The sequence below is a fragment of the Crinia signifera genome, chromosome 5, assembly GCF_055691185.1.
Source record: "Crinia signifera chromosome 5, ASM5569118v1, whole genome shotgun sequence".
NCBI lineage: Eukaryota > Metazoa > Chordata > Amphibia > Anura > Myobatrachidae > Crinia > Crinia signifera.
The window spans coordinates 52,983,414-53,001,656 of NC_139221.1; the positions used below are offsets into that span (position 1 = coordinate 52,983,414).

At 44.4% G+C, this 18,243-nt stretch overlaps 1 protein-coding gene across 2 annotated transcripts in view; it reads left to right on the forward strand.

The window, feature by feature from the left end:
- C5H8orf34 (chromosome 5 C8orf34 homolog) overlaps window positions 1-18,243 on the forward strand; it is a 221,400-nt gene that overhangs the window by 176,293 nt on the left and 26,864 nt on the right. For both annotated transcript variants that reach the window (XM_083187222.1, XM_083187221.1), the window contains exon 11: window positions 10,474-10,594. In XM_083187222.1, the coding sequence (XP_083043348.1) occupies window positions 10,474-10,594 (121 nt within the window). The remainder of the gene's footprint in view (window positions 1-10,473; window positions 10,595-18,243) is intronic.

Sequence of the window (18,243 nt, forward strand, 5' to 3'; positions counted from 1 at the left end):
ATGCAGCCAATTTAGAAGAGAAAAGAATCGCCTTATGGTGCAAGGACAGGGATCAGTGCAGGGGCGTAACTATAGCACCGCAGCCCCCGCCACCGCCACGTATCTCGCTGGTCCCGGCGGCTCCGTTCTTCTGATGAGGACCACCACAAAATGGCCGCCCCCATATAGCACACTGTTCTCTGAAACTGTCTGCTGTATGGGGGCGGCCATTTTGTGGTGGTCCTCAGCAGAAGAACGGAGCCGCCGGGACCAGCGCAGCGCGATAGGTAAGACTGCGGGGGAGGGGGGGGGGTTAGCATAGGCGACGGGGTGACGGGGGGGGGGGTGCTTGATGGGGCGGCGGCGACGGGGGGTGGGTATGGGCGCCCCCCCCCCTAATGGCGGGGGGTGCCCAAAACGTAGCTACGCCACTGGATCAGTGTCTACATAATTCTTAAATGTTGGTGAATATAAAAGTACTGTATATGTACAGATGGAGCGGCTCTCATTAGAGCTGCTCCTGACGATAGAATCGTCAACCGTTGCCGTTCGCCATCTGACAGAAGGGGGAGCACGAGATGCTTGCGCGCCCCGTTCTGTCAGAGCCCGCCTCTGCTGGCTCTCTGCTGCTCCCCCATTGCCGCCCGCAGCCCCCACTAGCCCTGCCCCTCTCCTTGAAGTAGAGATGGGCAGGGAATCCGCTCCCCGTTGCCGTGCTGACGGGGACCTGCGAGAGCTTGAGACACTTGCGCATTTCCGTCAGATGGAGCGTCTGTCTGCCAGCCTGTGCCAGTTCAGGGGATCTGGCATTTCCTCAGGCTGGCTGACAGGCGATCCATCTGTATCACAGTCTTAAATGCCAGTTTCCTGGTAGTTTTATTATTCCAATCACCTTAGCTTATACCAGAGAAGGAACTACCAGTGATGTAGCAGGTGCAATGCATCGGCCCCTTAAGGAAAAGGGGGCTCACTGCTCCCACTGCTCCCCCCGTCACCCACTGTTTTTCCCTGTAACACTCTGTCTCCCCCTGCCTCTCCCTGTCAGCCTCTGCCTATACCTTTCACCCACTTTCAGGAAGCACATTGGGATCTTTGGTTGGGGTGGAGGAGGGGGGAACAAATTATATCTTTGCACCTAAGATGGCTTATACCTTTTATACCTTTATAAACCTTTTAAACAACTGACTTGCTAGTGAAGGGTTCACTGCCAATTTAATAATCGAGGGCGATCTAGGATTGGGGAAGTGCCGATCACATCATCATAATTGCCCCTTTTACAAAGAGCCGCCCCCTGGGGAGCTGACCTGACTGCAGGATAAACAGCCAGATAAACAGCAAGAATGGTGATGCTTTTGAACTGCAATTTTGAAAAAGTTCCACAGATTCTCAATTGGATTGAGATTTGGGGTAATTTACTGAAGCCGGAATTTAATTAATTACTTTTAAATTGCTATATATTGGGGTTTATTCTGTTTGGTACGGTGGGACCGTATATGGGCGGATCAGGGTTTTTTTTCATCTGCGCATGCGTATCTTTCACAATGCGCATGTGCGGCGACCTCACACCGCTCACGGACGCGTCTCTCCGTGCGAAAAAACCTGTCCGCAAGAACACGGGCATGTGGGCGTTTTTACGGGAGCGGCCGGAATAATGAGGTAAACATAGGCGTACACGGGGGTGTGCACACAAAATGCACGGTGCCACAACCGCCTCGAACGGTGAACGCATCGTGCATTTTGGACCAAAAACAGACGGACGTCAAAGATAGCTCCAGACCACCCCTAGAGATACCGTATGAGAGCGGACGCCTGGGTCTGCTAATTAACGCTGATTACTACACCTGAATGTAATAAGCAATGCTGCAGCCTATTAAGTGAAAACCATGATTTCACTACCTGCAAGCCACACACAGCCCTCAAACACATTGGAACCTTATCTTTCTACGCTTCTCTACATGTAAAGGTTGGTTTAATTTTAGGTAAGATTCATTCTAAGACCTGCTTATATATGTCAAGGTAGTTATTTTATAACCATCTACACACATTCAGTAAGTGTTTTGGTATATTTTAAAAAGCAGGACACTCAATTCACAGAATTCGACTAGGTGGCTAAGAGGGAGATCTTTCCGTACACGGTGGCGTACGCTCAAGTGTACGCCACTCCCCATTGTCAGTGTTTGTGACCGTCCGTGTGCGGCTGTTCTGTGGGCGGACTTACGCTCACCGTGAGCGTACGGAAATGTACGGTGTGACGGACAGTACGTACGTTTTACCGTACCAAACAGAATAACCCCCATTGTGTTTCAGGTGCAATAATGCACTTTAACATTTTTATATCGATTTTTATATGTTAGTAAATGTGAGTTTTAGCACCTGAAATGCAAAATCAACTTACTGTACAGCGATTTAGATCAATTTAGAAAATCTATTAAAATTGACCTTTATTAAGTGTATGCCCTGGACTTGTCATTTTTTAGCATCAGAGATTTTCTGTGTTCTAATCCCTGCTCTCTGCAAATGGGAAAATACACAAATGTGTTTTTGCCCAATGCTCCACCTCCTGGCCCAGGAGTTTTCTTATGAGAGCACTGTATATAGAGCTTATTACACAGGCCTGACAGTCAGTTCTTGGTCTCTGGGTTGATATTTTGTTGTTTTTAATGTGTAATACATATTTTCTTGTTTTTTTTATTTCTAAAATAAAACCAGTTAATCCGGGTACATAACACAGAACTCTGGGAACTCTGAAACCCAGAAATAAACTCACTTTCCACTGTCTGCACATAATAGATGTAGAAGGTCAGTATCAACTGTATCTTGAAACTGGTGGTTTGGAATAAGCACAAAGCGTATTGAAATGGTGTTCAAAAGAAAACGGCGTATCATCTGCGCTCCAGCTGTACTAATATGGATTCAAAGAGGGTTGTAAATTCCTGAACTTTCCCCTTTATGATTGTCAGTATCCACAATTGGCTGGCACTCTTTAAAATATGAATTTTTTTTTTTTTTTTTTGAAAAATGTAGGCAAGCAGCTCATTAATTGTAGGTGCCCATTACAGGGTTATAGTAATGCACGTTATGTGTAGATTGCTTTCTCTAAAATTCTCACTTCTTCACACCACCAATGCTGTTCAAAGTCTTGTCCGTAATTTAAAGACGTTTCGGTTGGTGTTTTAAAGCTTGCAAAGTATTTTGGTTATACTACTTTTATTAGCTGCTTGTCGTCTTTGCTGGCTGGATCTCAGAAATCATATAGTAACTACAGAGCATGTTTTGGCAGCTGCATTTTGCTTGAATTATACTTTTTTCTTGTAGTGAAACAGAAAATAGAATAAATAATTTAGAATGAAAAGTGAGAGGGTGAAAATACTGTGGTAAATGGGTTTAGGAAATGCTTGAATAGTATCCCACATTTAAAGGAATATCACCTTTAAACACAAATTTATGGATTGTCCACATCTTGTCAGAGTCTCGGCTAGGTCACCATGTGCCGTCCCTTTGTATTCCATCGTAATCAATAGTTGTTTAATGAGTCACACTCCCTTTAGAGCTGCTCCTGGTGATCTACTCGTCAACCACCATCTGCCGGAAGGGGGAGTGCATGCATGAGACGCTCATGTGCCCCGTTCCGACACCTCCCTCTGCCGCCCTCTGCAGCTCACCCGATGCCCCCAGCTCCCCCCTAACCCTGCCTGTCTACCTGAAGCGGAGATGGGCAGGGAATGTGCTCCCTGCCACTGTGTTGACGGTCATCCACAAGTACTCACCACGGACAGGGGGGGGGGTATTCAATCCTGGCTTCCGAAAGTCTTAATTCTTGCCGCTTTTCGCCCGGCTTGACAGTACATCGAAATACGGAATTCAATGTTCCGCCTGTCCACTGTCGAAAAGGGCGTGTTGGACGTCAATTGTTAAGATATGGCTGTGAATTTGACAATCCAGGGCCGTTTTCGACATAATGGACCCGACTGGTTTTGAAGTCAAATCCATTTTGTCAAATTCTGCTTTCAATGTTTCAATGCTATCGGTAATGACAGCATTGAATAGGCGGCCACCTGTCGGAAATAGCGGCGCAGATTGAATACACCCCAGGGTGTCCGCGGGTGGCTTTTGTCTGGAATAGCCTCTCATAGAGGTGGACTGTATGACTCCTCAGCAGCGGCAGGGACAGAGAGCGAAGGCTCAGAGCAGCATTATGCATATTGACGTTGCGATGTTAGGATAACCAAGACCGGAACATGTGATTGTGTAACCGAGGGGTGGCGGGGGTTGTTGAGTTTTGTTGTGCCTGTTAATTGCTTTTTACTTATCTGCACATGGTTAGGCTCTGCGGACCCAATTTTGTTGCAGATTCTTTCCGACCTTGGGATCCAGTACATTTGTGAATGAGCTTTAAAGCACACTTACCACTTTTATTTCACAGAGAGGAGATAAAGGTAGACAATCGGAGGGCTGGTGTATGTTGTTCATCATGGAACCTGCAATGCAGTGCATTTACTGAGATTTGTGTTATCACTTAGCTTATCCCTAGCTCATGCAACTAGCTATTTAATAAATAGACCCCTTTTAGTTAGATGTGCGCAACTTTGCGCGAAGAGCTGTACACTAGGCTGAAACAATTTGCTAGGACCCACTGACTTCACCAAGTACCTTGCACTGTACATGCAAATAAAAAATTATACATTATACATTTTTATGTACTTCTACTAAGAAATGTAAAACGCCATTCTATCCATACTACTTCAATAGGCCCTATCGTCCTGGTTTATACAACCACAAGCAATTGTGAATGACAGTCACGCACTCTTCAGTGACGCATATTCACGTGACTACTTTTGTGATCATGCTCAGAACGAAATCACGGTATGCTATCTGGTGCGGTAATCACTGTGTACCGCCCCCACTCTGTATAACACCTTTGCATTTAGCAATATGTAAAAAGGTCGTTGACAGACAGAACGAACTGACACAGGAATGCAGCGTGAAAGCCAAATTGGAGAGGATCCAACTTGTGGGAGTTCAAAAAGTTAATCACTCACTAGAAAATGTTAAAAATAAAATTGAAGAGATAACTAAAATGTTATGTAAAATCACAGTGTGTGTCCTGGATATTCTTTATTATAATTTAGCTTATGAAAGGAAATATACAGTAAGCCACCACTGCATGCAACACAGGGCATGTTTTCTCCAAATTAAAAAGAAAAAAAATTAAAATGTACGGGTAGGCCATGGCATGTTTTGTCATTTTGCTACGTAATACTGTAAGTACATTGTCAGTCTTTTCTCATAGTAATAACATTTTTGAGAACAGCTTTGGCAAAAATAAAAAATTAGATCTAGATTTATTTTCCTACAGATAGTCAGCAATTGTTTTTGACCTACAGTATTTGTACAAAAGCAAAAAATGAAGGATGATGACATTTTGTAAACAGGTCTAAAAGCTTTCACTGTGGAGGATTAATCCTGTCGAGGTGTGTACAGCTCTACACGTGCCCGTTAATTCGCTATGTGCTCTTTTTTTATAGTAGTTAATCCAACTTTGCTACCAACACCATTAAGTGCTCTGTATGTAAATCAACTTTAGAATCTGGAGCACTACAGAAATGTGTCTTTACTAGCTGCAAGTCTTTAAGAAAAGGTTTTTTGAATCCGCACATAATCTCATAACAAAAATTTATATTTGTTAAACCAACATAGTTATCATCAAACGATGATCGACGGTATAACCTGTTGGTGGTGCTCCTAGAAAAAGTTTCAGAGAACTCTACTGGAAAAAGAGGGGTCTTGCGGTAAGATGCAAGAAAAGACTGATTTAGTCTTACCTGGGGCACACTTAAATAAATGTATAATGTGTTATTGTGGTTTTTCTAAAATATAACTTTTAATTTTTATTCCTTAAAAGGAGGGGTGACATTTGTCACTTTTTCTGCACCTTATGGCTTTGAGATGCAGGTGTATTGATAATTCATAAATTATAACAATTATAAACAATTACACAGAGATATCAGCATTTTCATCATTTAGATGCGAATATGTTCAACATTCTTTAAACACAGAAAACATTTTTCTCCATTGGCGAAGATTTTTCAACACATATCAAATGCCCACAGGAAAGAGGCCTTTCTTGGGGGTTTGTATCAAAATTACATAGACCCTTATGAATTATCAATACACCTGCATCTCAAAGCCATAAGGTGCAGAAAAAGTGACAAATGTCACCCCTCCTTTTAAGGAATAAAAATTAAAAGTTATGTTTTAGAAAAAACACAATAACACATCATACATTTATTTAAGTGTGCCCCAGGTAAGACTAAATCAGTCTTTTCTTGCATCTTACCGCAAGACCCCTATTTTTCTAGCTGCAAGTCTTCCCAGCCTATATATGCTGAAGTTCTATACATTTAGTTTTGTATAACTCAGCTGTTTGCATAGATAGGTTCACAACCACTTTTATATGCTCTCTTTGCCTGACCTCTTGTGGTTTTGCAAGCTCAAATGTAAATGCAATGGTAAATGAAGATTTTAAATGTTCAGTAGATTGCCCCATTGTACTCTTCTCACCCACTGTACTCTTCACATCATGGGCCTGGGCATGGGTGGATTGTCCACATTTCGTGACCTTGTCTTCACGCTCTGAAGCTTGTTTGTACATCTTGTTCTGCAACACTAATTCTCATTTTTGCATTGGGCACAATGTGCATTACTGTGCCTGCTTCACATCCATCTAGTATCACCTTGACCCTTACAACTGTCTGATTCAGAAGGAGCTTCATGTTGCTCCTTCACGGTCAGTGTTCTGATACATCTTCTTACTCGTAGAACAGGTGCAAATGTGTAGATAACGGCATCACAAAATATGTGTTCTCTAAATAAAGTTTCTCATTTTGTTATAAAGTTAACTTGGCAATTGCTCAGTGTGGGCCAAATGTACTAAGCCACTTTTTCGCTTTTCAAGGCTTAGTACATCTGCCACTGTGGGAGTTAAAAAGTACTCTGCGCAAGTGAAAATATAAGAAATTTCAACTCCAAAACATTGATCTATCTTGAATAAAACACATTCGTTGAAGACAAATTTACTAATATTAGCTAGCCCTCATTCACATGAGTACTGTGCATTGTTAATTACTATGGTCACAATCTCTCTTCGCTATCATGCATTGGCATACAGTATGTGCTAGTTGGAATCAGATCTTCAGTTGCTCTACTTAAAAAAAACCTTAAAGGATAAATAAAAGGGGAGAAAAATGATGACCTAATATTATAGTACATAAGTGTATAGCCAGTCACAGCAGTATAGCACCATTTAAATACTGTATGTTAAATTAATTTGATCTGCAAACCAGACCCCAGCTCACTGGGGGCCAGATGTATCAAGCTCCAAAAAGTCATAAAATGGAGAGTGATAAACAACCAGCCAATCAGCTTCTACCTGTAATTTTTCAAACCCAGCCTGTAACATGACAGGTAGAAGCTGATTGGCTGGTGGTATATCACTTACCACTTTATCACTTTTTGGAGTTGGATACCTCTGGCCCTTTAGGAGAAATGTAGTTTGTTGATAATTTTATTTTGTAGTTTCACTTTCAAATGTTTGGTTGCTGTGATTTCAAGTTTACTGATCATGTCAGTGAAAAGTAAACAATTACACAATTACACACCCAAAAGTGATTGGACACAGGCTTCAAATAGATCAATGAGATTTTATTGACATCAGTAGGACCACTAGGTGCAGCGATTTCTGCAGACACCCTTCTTGGCACTGGGCTATGTTTTGTTTTTCCGTCTTGGGGTTGAGGAGGGGGAGATTAGAGTTAGGTTGTGGGAGGGGAGAGTTAGATTTAGGGAGACAACACTTGTCAGGATCTGTCATGATGCCAGGTTTCTGTCGGGTTTCCAACTTTCCTGACTGTCAGGAATCCTAATGCTGTGATTTCCTACTCAACTTGTGTGTGTCTTTTTTTTTTTTTTGAGTATCATTGCCGGGAAAGCCGCTCATCTGCTCGTAATACCCCCCGCGCGCTGTCGGCGCCAGGCAGGAGGAAAGCGGCTCAGTGTGTATGCACTTAGCAGCTTTCTCCCTAGTGATGAAAACGATCATCGCTGTCCATACACGCTGGGCATAATCGATAATTATTTATCTCTCACTATTGTATAGATTTCATTTTAACCCTTGTTTTTATAGATATGTCTTTGCTAATATCTTGCTATTTCTTTGTATGCTGTTGTATGATGTGTCATTTGAAATCTTCACAAAAACTTTCATAAAACTCATCTGGTCAGACAGTAAAAAAACAATACCATAAATCACTTTTTCCAATAAGCTTATAGGGCTAACATGTGCTGTGGGGTGTTAGGAACTAGGACAGCTTTGGCTAAGGACATCTACTTATGATAGATTCAGTCAGGTTCGCTGCTATCTTATCTCACAGTAATGAAACACCACTACATATGCAGACTTTGTAGCTACAGCAATTACAGTATGGTGCTTCTAGATAAATACATAAACTATCATTACAGTAAATAAACCTGCTCTCCCCGCCCCCCAATTTCCAGTGTCTCCACCACTAAAGCTCTCACACCAAGCCTTACATTAACTAAGCTTATGTAACACAGGGTAAAACATGTCTAGGTACCTGAAGCCTTAGGGGTAAACCATGTGTTCATCCCCCCCTATTGAACAGATTACTCTAAAGACCTGAATGCACTGTATTGTCTATCAAACTGGATTATATTGGTAGCTATAGATCTGTAAGATAAATTCAGCGGACATACACTACTGCGATTTATGGCTATCCAATCCCCCTTGAGCCATGCGATTCCGCTCCCCGCTGCCGAGGGGGGGGCTGAGTCAGCTGGTTCAGACTCCAATCTGATGCGCACAGGATTTTTCCACTTTTCACCCGATTTCTCGACCTGATCTGTCAAGATCATGTCAACAGTGGCCAAATTGGACTAGTGTATGGAGGCCTTATGGTCTAATAGCCACTGTTACTTGAACTAAGACAGTCCAAATACTGCTGAAAGATGCTGCTACAGCCTCCGGCGTGTTAAGGTAAACTGGTGCATCTGGGGTGGAGTTACTAAAGCTTGAAAAGTACCAACCAATCAGCTAAATTTAATTTTTCAAACACAGCATATAACATAACAGGAGCTGATTTGTTGGTACTTTTATCTCTTTACAAGCTTTGATAAATCTGACTCTTCTCTTATGCTGTGTACACAAGGTGAGATTCCCTTGCTATTCGACTTAAGATGCGAGTTCTATGCAACCATTGCTAACCCTGTACTATCTACATACAATTCATTCAATCTGCATTAGATTTGCACTATATAGTCATTGCTGCCCTGTCTATCTGGGTTTCGATTTGTGCTGTCACAAGAGCGAGCATCAGGATCGATGCCTGTGCGAACTGCATATGATCTGCATGCGATTTTGACTATATAGTCAAAATCTAATGTCAAATTTCACTGTGTGTACACAGCATTAGAGCCAATGAGAGGCGGAGCTCTGCTTCTGGTGGTAGGGATGGCTCCACCTAGGGGCAAGGGCTAGCTTATATCATTCTATACCCTGTTACATCTATTTGACAGACATATCTTTATTAAGCCTGGAACACCTAAAGCTTATAATGTGATTGGTTGTAGTGCCTCATGTCTATATTCCCATGAACTAATGTAAGTCATTTAAGCATAGCCCTTGTAAGCCATGATTGAAATGTGTCAATTTATTCAATGTAGCCCTAAGGTGAGTAAGTGAGTAATATGTGTAATAAGCTTTCAGACTGCATCAGGGAACCGGTTTGCTGCCGTCATTGAGGGCGGGGAGGAGGCAGCGCTTAAAGCTGGTGCTGCTCCAAGCGCTGCCTCCTCCATAGTGTGAACGGGAAATGGGTTGCTCCACCCAATTAACCTGTTCACACTGCACAGCAACACGGCAATGGACCTGTAAGAACCCTTCTTTTTACCTGGTTCATATTACCGTGTTGCAAACGGTTCGCTGTAACCGGTAACTCCTTTCACATCGCACCAATTACCGTCTCGAACCTGCAAGAAACCAGCATGAACCCTGTAATTAGGTGCGATGTGAAGGGGATATAACTTTAAATAATTAAAAAGACACCTTTGGTACTTGTGATCTTTTTGAATTTGACATTGTTCCTCTGGGAACCTAACTCAAAAATCTACGTCTTAACAGATGACAGGTTTGATTGGCAAGAAATAGTATATTGGAAATCCTCGTACATAGTGATAATATTGTTAGAATTAATGTGATGACTCTTCTACACTGTAGCTGGCCAGACATCTATTTTTTTTTTACTTAAGTCTCTAGAGAATTAACATCCTATTCCTGAAAGTGGTTATAACTCCAGACAGTTCTAATAGGAAACAACGCCAAAAGCTCAAGTGTACAGGGAACATAAAATTATTGCTTTCCTATTTTCATATTTAATTTGTTCATAAAAATACATTCTCTCACTTTTTGAACTTCTTTAGCGTCAACCAGTCTGGGATTCGAATGTCTTGTCTGCCAGAAGCGGGAGCTCATCGAACCAAAAACTCCTGAAGGAAGCTTTAACCGCAAAGGAACTGCAGAGCATGGAAAAGCATCTAGCTGGTATGTGCTGGAAATGGTGTTAGGTGGATGTTCACCAGTCTTGGGTTAAGTGGGGAGTGAAATAAAATATCCAGCTGGATTTTATCATTCTGTTCTGTAACATTATGTAAGCTGTGTTATCAGTAGACTGGGCAACAGCACTTAAAAATCATTCAACTGAGGGTGAAGAGTCCATTTTAAACCCACATGCTTGTTTTCACACTTTATCTAAGTAACTTGCTAAATAACAAGAACAAAAAAAAGATATGGACAGAATTTGTTTTATGAATACTTACAGAAGATGTATTATTAAGGGTGGTATTCAATGTAGGATCAGGACTGTCGGGCTGGCCGGATAGCCGTGACCCTGTCCTGTTCTCGGCCGGCTCGACGCTGAATCAGCAGGCAGGATTCAATGCCCCGCCTGCCGCGTGCCGAAAAGGGAGCATGGCCGTGAGATGCGGCCAGAAATCGTCAAGCTGTGGCCAGGTGCTTGACAATTCTCAGCCGTTCTCAGCAGAACATGGCCGACTGCTTGTAAAGATGGGCCCGTTCTGCCGAGATCCCTGTTCAATGCTGTCGGGGAAGACCGCATTGAATAGGTCCCCACCGCTATTTCCCCCATCGGGAATAGCGGCGGGAGATTGAATACCCCCCTAAATCTGCTAAATGTATAAATTCACTTTCATTTTCTAGTAAATGTTGCAGAAGCTAATGCAAGTTCTACAATTCTCAAAATATTTTTGGTACAATTTTTATTAACAAAGTTCACACTGCAGTAAGGGTATATTTACTAAATAAGCATTTTTACTGATTTAAAATTTATAAAAATTTCTGATTTCTCGAGCGAAAATATACATTTTTCATTTTACCACATCCTGATCGCATAGCAGGACAGCTGGTGGTACAGGTATCCTTGATAATATATGCTTTGAATGATAGCACCAGCAATAACCACATTCGGCAACACCTGGTCAAGGCCATCTCAGGTTGCGGGCAATGAGAATTTGAGAGAATGCCAATCTGGCGGGAAAAAGTTGTTTTCTACAGGTTTAGAGATCTTTTCCATTTGATACATAGAATCCTATGTCTGGCTATTATTTTCAAGCAAAACATCACACTTAATTAAACATGAAGTTTGTTTAGTCAATAAAGGCCATTGCTTTCTTTTGGATTCCAACGGCAGTAAATTATTTATAGGTGAAGATTCTCATGAATACTATTTATTCAAAGGCATGAAGGGTTAGAATATTAGGAAAATCTGTTTAATTGCGAGTTTCACTAGCAAAAACTGGGAAAAGCAGGACATCTGGAAAGCCCAGCTACAGTATAATATTGAAGAATGCTAATCAATGGAGAAGGTTGTTGCAGGATGCAAGAATAGGCTGTTAGTAGGAACAGTGGTGTAACTATAAAATGCGCCCCCAACCCTGCCTTACCCCTCAAATGTGCCGCTGCCTGGACCCGCAAATCTCCTTGTCTACCGACCATGTCCCTGCGCTCCTCCTGACTGCTGCTTGAAAATGATCATCAAAAAATGGCTGCCTCCTAACAGCATACCATTTTTGAGGATGCTAGAGGGGCAGCCATTTTGTGATGGTCATTTTCAAGCAGCAGCCAGGAGGATCGCCAGGACCCAGACTGTAGACAAGGAGATTTGCAGGTCCCAGAGGCGGCGGCACATGTTAGGGGTAAGGCAGGCTGCTGGTCCCGAGCAGTGCAGCATATTAATAGCCCCGCAGATCCCCGGCTCCCACACTTAACTCAGTGCCTCCCTGCGACTGCAGGGTCTGCCAGGCTATTATTACTCCACAGAGTGGGATATGGTCACATTTTCAATTAACAGTGGGGTGTAGACAGACAACTGGAGCAAGATGGTACTGCGCAAAACAATTAAATAGGCTGCTGGTTATAAAGTCCAATCCCCGAGATCCGCCTACCCAAATGACGGTCAGTACGAAACATTGGAGGTAAGTATCACGAAGATACAGGTGGGATCAGCCTTCACTACCAGCGCTCTCTAAGATGTATCTACCACACCTCCCTTAGGATGAAGTGGCGATCCTCTTCTCCAAATTAGATTATGCCAGAGAATGATGATCAAGGATCCTGTATCACACTTCAGATCCTCACCGATTCAATCCCATAGATGATATACCACATAGGAAGAAGGGAGAAGGATATAGTGCAATACCACTTATTTATTTAAGCATACATAACATACAAATCAATGATAAAAACAGGTCCTGGTGTATAGGAGAAGAGGTGGAGTTATTACCAGAGATGGTGGAGAACCTGGCAAAAAGTTCTCTTAATAGGCATGAGCGGTGACAGTTGTAAAACCCGGGTGATCACTGCATCAGTCCTTGAAAGAGGCGACTCCTTCTCCAAAACTACCAGTCCACAAATGCAGCTGCTCCGACGCGTTTCGGACACCAATGTGTCCTTTTTCAAGGAGTATAGTATATAATCATGTATGCAGCTATACTCCTTGAAAAAGGACACATTGGCTTCGAGTTTGGCGTTGATAGTGGGGTGGCGTTAACAATGGGGGGCCATTTAACATAGTCATTACCCATCAGGGTGGGTGTAGAATAAAAAATCGGTTCTGGGAGGCATTTAACATAGGAATCAGGCATCTGGGTGCCTGTACAATAAAAAATCGGGTCCAATCGCGTCGCATCGCATGCGATATGATCGCATGCGCTGCGATGCGACCGATTTTTTGGTTGTACAATGCCCTACGATGAAAATATTGGGCGCCCAGATATGTAATGAGTACACCTGTGTGTCTGCGCTGTGACCTGGGAAGTGTGTCAGTGAGTAATGAGTACACCTGTGTGTCTGTGCTGTGACCTGGAAAGTATGTTATTGAGTAATGAGTACACCTGTGTCTGCGCTGTAACCTGGGAAGTGTGTCAGTGAGTAATGAGTACACCTGTGTGTCTGCGCTGTGACCTGGTAAGTGTGTCAGTGAGTAATGAGTACACCTGTGTGTCTGCGCTGTGACCTGGTAAGTGTGTCAGTGAGTAATGAGTACACCTGTGTGTCTGCGTGGTGACCTGGGAAGTGTGTCAGTGAGTAATGAGTACACCTGTGTGTCTGTGTGGTGACCTGGGAAGTGTGTCAGTGAGTAATGAGTACACCTGTGTGTCTGCGCTGTAACCTGGGAAGTGTGTCAGTGAGTAATGAGTACACCTGTGTGTCTGTTCCATGACGTTGAAAGTATGTCAGTAAGTAATGAGTACACCTGTGTGTGATCTGTGAAGTGTCGATGAGTATACCTGGGAACTGTGTCCACCTGTGTACCTTGCGGGTGACCGTGGAAGTTACATAGTTACATAGTAGGTAAGGCTGAAAAAAGACTTGCGTCCATCTAGTTCAACCTGGTATAGATATCCATTGCTGATTTGGTAGGTTCTGGTATTTTACAGACAAATTATATTTCTTATTTGTACCCATGGATGTTTTTCTCCAGTAAATGTTTGTCCAACTTTGCCTTGAACGCATTTAATGAGCCAGCCGTTACCACCTCTCTGGGAAGAGAGTTCCAGAGTTTGACTGTTCTGACCGTAAAAAAATTCTGGTACTCTTTACTTAGTGCGGCGCCCGTCGCGGGCATCGCGGGTACATTAATGTATGGCCGCGACGCGACCGACGCGATGCCCGCGATTTCCCATTGAAACCAATGTTAAACAGGGAAATCGTGTCGGTCGCGTCGCGGCCGCACATAAATGCACCCGCGATGCCCGCGACGCGATGCTCACGATTTCCCATAGGGAACAATGTTAAAAGTCGCGATGGACCCGATTTTAGTGTTAAATGGCTCAATCAACCCGATTTGGCCATAGGAATCAATGTTAAATGGGCCACAGAGCCCATTAACCCTTAAATGTCCCCCCAAATTTTTAACGCCACCCCACGATCCACGCCAACCCGAAGCGTGGCGAGCGCAGCGAGCCCGCGAGGGGCGGCGGTACGCGTCCTCCGACCTTTTCATGCCCTACTATCCACGTCGGCGTGGTGTGAGAATATAATAGTGTGGCGAGCGCAGCGAGCCACCGAGCCCGAAGCGTGGCGAGCGCAGCGAGCCCCGCGAGGGGACGCGGATACCTTCACAGTTATACGCGTCCCCTCGCGGGCTTCACAGGTGTCCGTGGCGACCCGGACACCTGTGAAGCCCGCAAGGGGACGCGTCTACCTGTGAAGGTATCCGCGTCCCCTCGCGGGGCTCGCTGCGCTCGCCACGCTTCGGGCTCGGTGGCTCGCTGCGCTCGCCACACTATTCTATTCTCACACCACGCCGACGTGGATAGTAGGGCATGAAAAGGTCGGAGGACGCGTACCGCCGCCCCTCGCGGGCTCGCTGCGCTCGCCACGCTTCGGGTTGGCGTGGATCGTGGGGTGGCGTTAAAAATTTGGGGGGACATTTAACGGTTCATTGGCCCTATTTGGGCTGTGTGGCCCATTTTACATTGATTTATATGCCAAAATCGGGTCCATTGAGGCATTTAAGTGTAAAATCGCGGTCAATCAGGCCTTTTAACATTGTTCCCTATGGGAAAATCGCGGTGATCGCGGTCATCGCGGGCATCGCGACCATCCAATTTTGCCCGCGATTACCGCGATCACCGCGATTTTTACCCGCGATGACCACGATTTTGATCGGTGGCGCCGTTCTAGGTAAAGAGTACCGAAATTCTTTCTACTAGCTGAATGAAATCTTTTTTCTTCTAATCTATACTCATGCCCTCGCGTCCTAGATTCCTTTCTAGTAGAAAATAGGGTGTGTGACAGTTCCTTATATTGGCCCTTGATATACTTGTAAATGTTGAGCATGTCCCCCCTTAAACGTCTCTTTTCTAATGTAAATAGTCCCAAATTGCTTAATCTCTCCCCGTAGCTTAAATTCTCCAGTGTGTCAGTGAGTAATGAGTACACCTGTGTGTTTGCCCGGTGACCTGGGAAGTGTGTCAGTGAGTAATGAGTACACCTGTGTGTGTCTGCCTGGTGACCTTGCTGCTGTGTGCAGGCCGGGGGGGGGGGGTCAGACCAGGGGTGGGTGTGCAGGGGGGGGGGGGGTGAGCGGGTTGCTGCTGCCTTGTGCAGGCCAGGGGTGACCCACCCCAACCCCGTTTCCCTAACTTATTATAGACAACCTCCTCCTCTCCCCGTCCTTCCCCAGACTTGCTGGCATCCCCCTCCCACATGTGACACACCTGTGGCGCCTGACACACACAGGGCAGTCCTGCATCACCCGGCCAGCGGCAGATTGGAAATGCCTGAGAGGATCTACAGCCAGCCCAGCACTTTACTATAAATATAGGAGGAGGCAGCTCTGCCGAGTCACAGCTCCATCATGCTTCTATCCTCTCTCAGGCTGTGACCATGTGACACTGTCTGCGACTCAAGGTCAGCCTAAGAGGAGGCAGAGCTGCTCCCCCTGGCTGCCAGAGGCTGCTATGTCAGCACCACAGATCTGCAGCTGCGCAGACTTAATTTATTCACTGCACTCCCTTCCGCCCCCATCCACGCTGGCTGAGCTACATGTGTCTGTGAGTATTATAGGTGTGTGCTATTGTGGGGGGTGTAGTGCAGGCAGGGGCCAATATGTGTGTATTATCTCTTATATATTAGGCTACATGTGTGTGTGTGCATTATGTGTGGTGTGTGTATAAGGCTGGGTGGGGGGTCGAGTTTCATGTGTGACCCCGCCCAGCGTTATAGACGCAGATGATTGACACATGTAGCCAAATATATAAGAGATATTTGTACAGCATGATGTGTATATCTTGTATTTACAGTAGGATATGCTTCCATTTAGGATTCAGTATTAAATTCCGGCGGTCGGGATCCCGGCGTTCAGAATCCCGACGCCGGAATCCCGACAGCCGAAATGCCGACAAGGGGGGGACATGGATCGCCCCCCCTTGCGGGCTCGCTGCGCTCGCCACGCAGCAGGCCCGGTGCCTCGCTACGCTTGGCACACTAAATTATTCTCCCTCCAGGGGTGTCGTGGACACCCCAGGAGGGAGAATGTGTCGGCATTTCGGCGGTCGGGATTCCGGCGTCGGGATTCTGAACGCCGGGATTTTAACTGCATCCCTTCCATTTAACCTGTGCACATACTGTAATTTGGGCTGCAAAAAAACAATTGCCCGGTCAGTTTCTCCCATACACTAGCGCTGCTCCTGCCCCCAAACTTTCAACTCTATGGTTTGTCATTCTCAGTATCTGAAAGTGGTGACAAAGCCTCATTTCAGCGGAAGAGATGCTACTGCAGAGCAAAGCCGTTTACACGGTGAGCTCAGTCCAGCTCATCATTGCCCCCTCAGCGCTGCTTACTTCAATCCCCTCACACTCTGGAAGCTCACTGCACCTCCCCCTTCATCAATCAGCCTCCATCTCTTCATTTCCACTATTAAGGCCTGAGTCTACACAGCTGATATGCTTCAGGTGTCATTGAGCGGAGAGGCTTGCAGTACAATAGCCCTAATGGCGGAGCTGTTAAGTCCACAGCATGTCATCACGGAGACTAAAGTTCAGTTACTGGTCAGTTCCAACCTTTTTATTTCAACTGTTTTATTGTTTTTCTGTACCTCCTTTTTTTTTTTTTTTACTATTTTACATTTAGATTGTGGGGCGAGTGTCAAAGTCTGGTTAATGTATCCACATATTGGCCCTTAATCAGATCTGATCGCAGTACAAATTTGTTCTCTAAATGGGCAAAAGTGCACTGCAGGTGGGGCAGATGTAACATGTGCAGAGAGAGTTAGATTTATGTGAGTTATTTTTGTTTCTGTACAGGGTAAATACTGACTGCTTTATTTTTACACTGTAATTTAGATTTCCATTTTAACACACCCCACCCAAATGTAACTCTTTCTGCACATGTTACATCTGCCCCACCTGCAGTGCACATGGTTTTGCCCATTTTGAAAACAAATTTGTACTGCGATCAGATCTGAATAAGGGCCATACTGTAGTAGCAGAGTAAGTTATAGTTACCACTGTACAGGGTTATTATGGTGAGAGCAGGGCTTTTAATTAGCCTCTATGGGCCGGTATCCACCTTTGATGTATCCACACGGAACTTCCCCCCTGGATGGTTAGCACTCTGCCCTATCAAGAGTTCGTCCTCATAGGTAGGTGAAGGATAACTGGTGGCGCCTGGTCAAATGTATCCAATACTAATGCATTTCTCTGCCCCCTTTCCTCCACAAAAAACATCCGTTTATGGTATTAAAAGGTCCTCCGAATGTACCTGAATATGGACAATCTCCTTAACTCCCAAATGTCCTGCCAAAATCGGAACAGCTGGGAGATAGCTTCTTGCTATTTGTGAGTGGTGAAAATGAAGATGAAAGATGAAGCTAGGACTGTGTATTTTCCCTTTAAGTTTCATGTATGAAAAGCTTGTCTTTAAGGTTATCTATTGGTCATGGTGACATAATTGTTTTTGGCATTTCCCAATTTAATTAATATGAGATGATTATGTTGAATACTACTCTGTGCCTGCATTTTGTACTTACTAGAACAATGCAATAGTCCTTTTTGGCTGAGCAACCCTGGCCTCGCCCGTTGTGCTTTGTTTTCTCCCCTGGATCCCAGAGCGTAACAAAAAAAATATTCCATTTGGAATACAACTGACATTTAACTGTTCTAATATA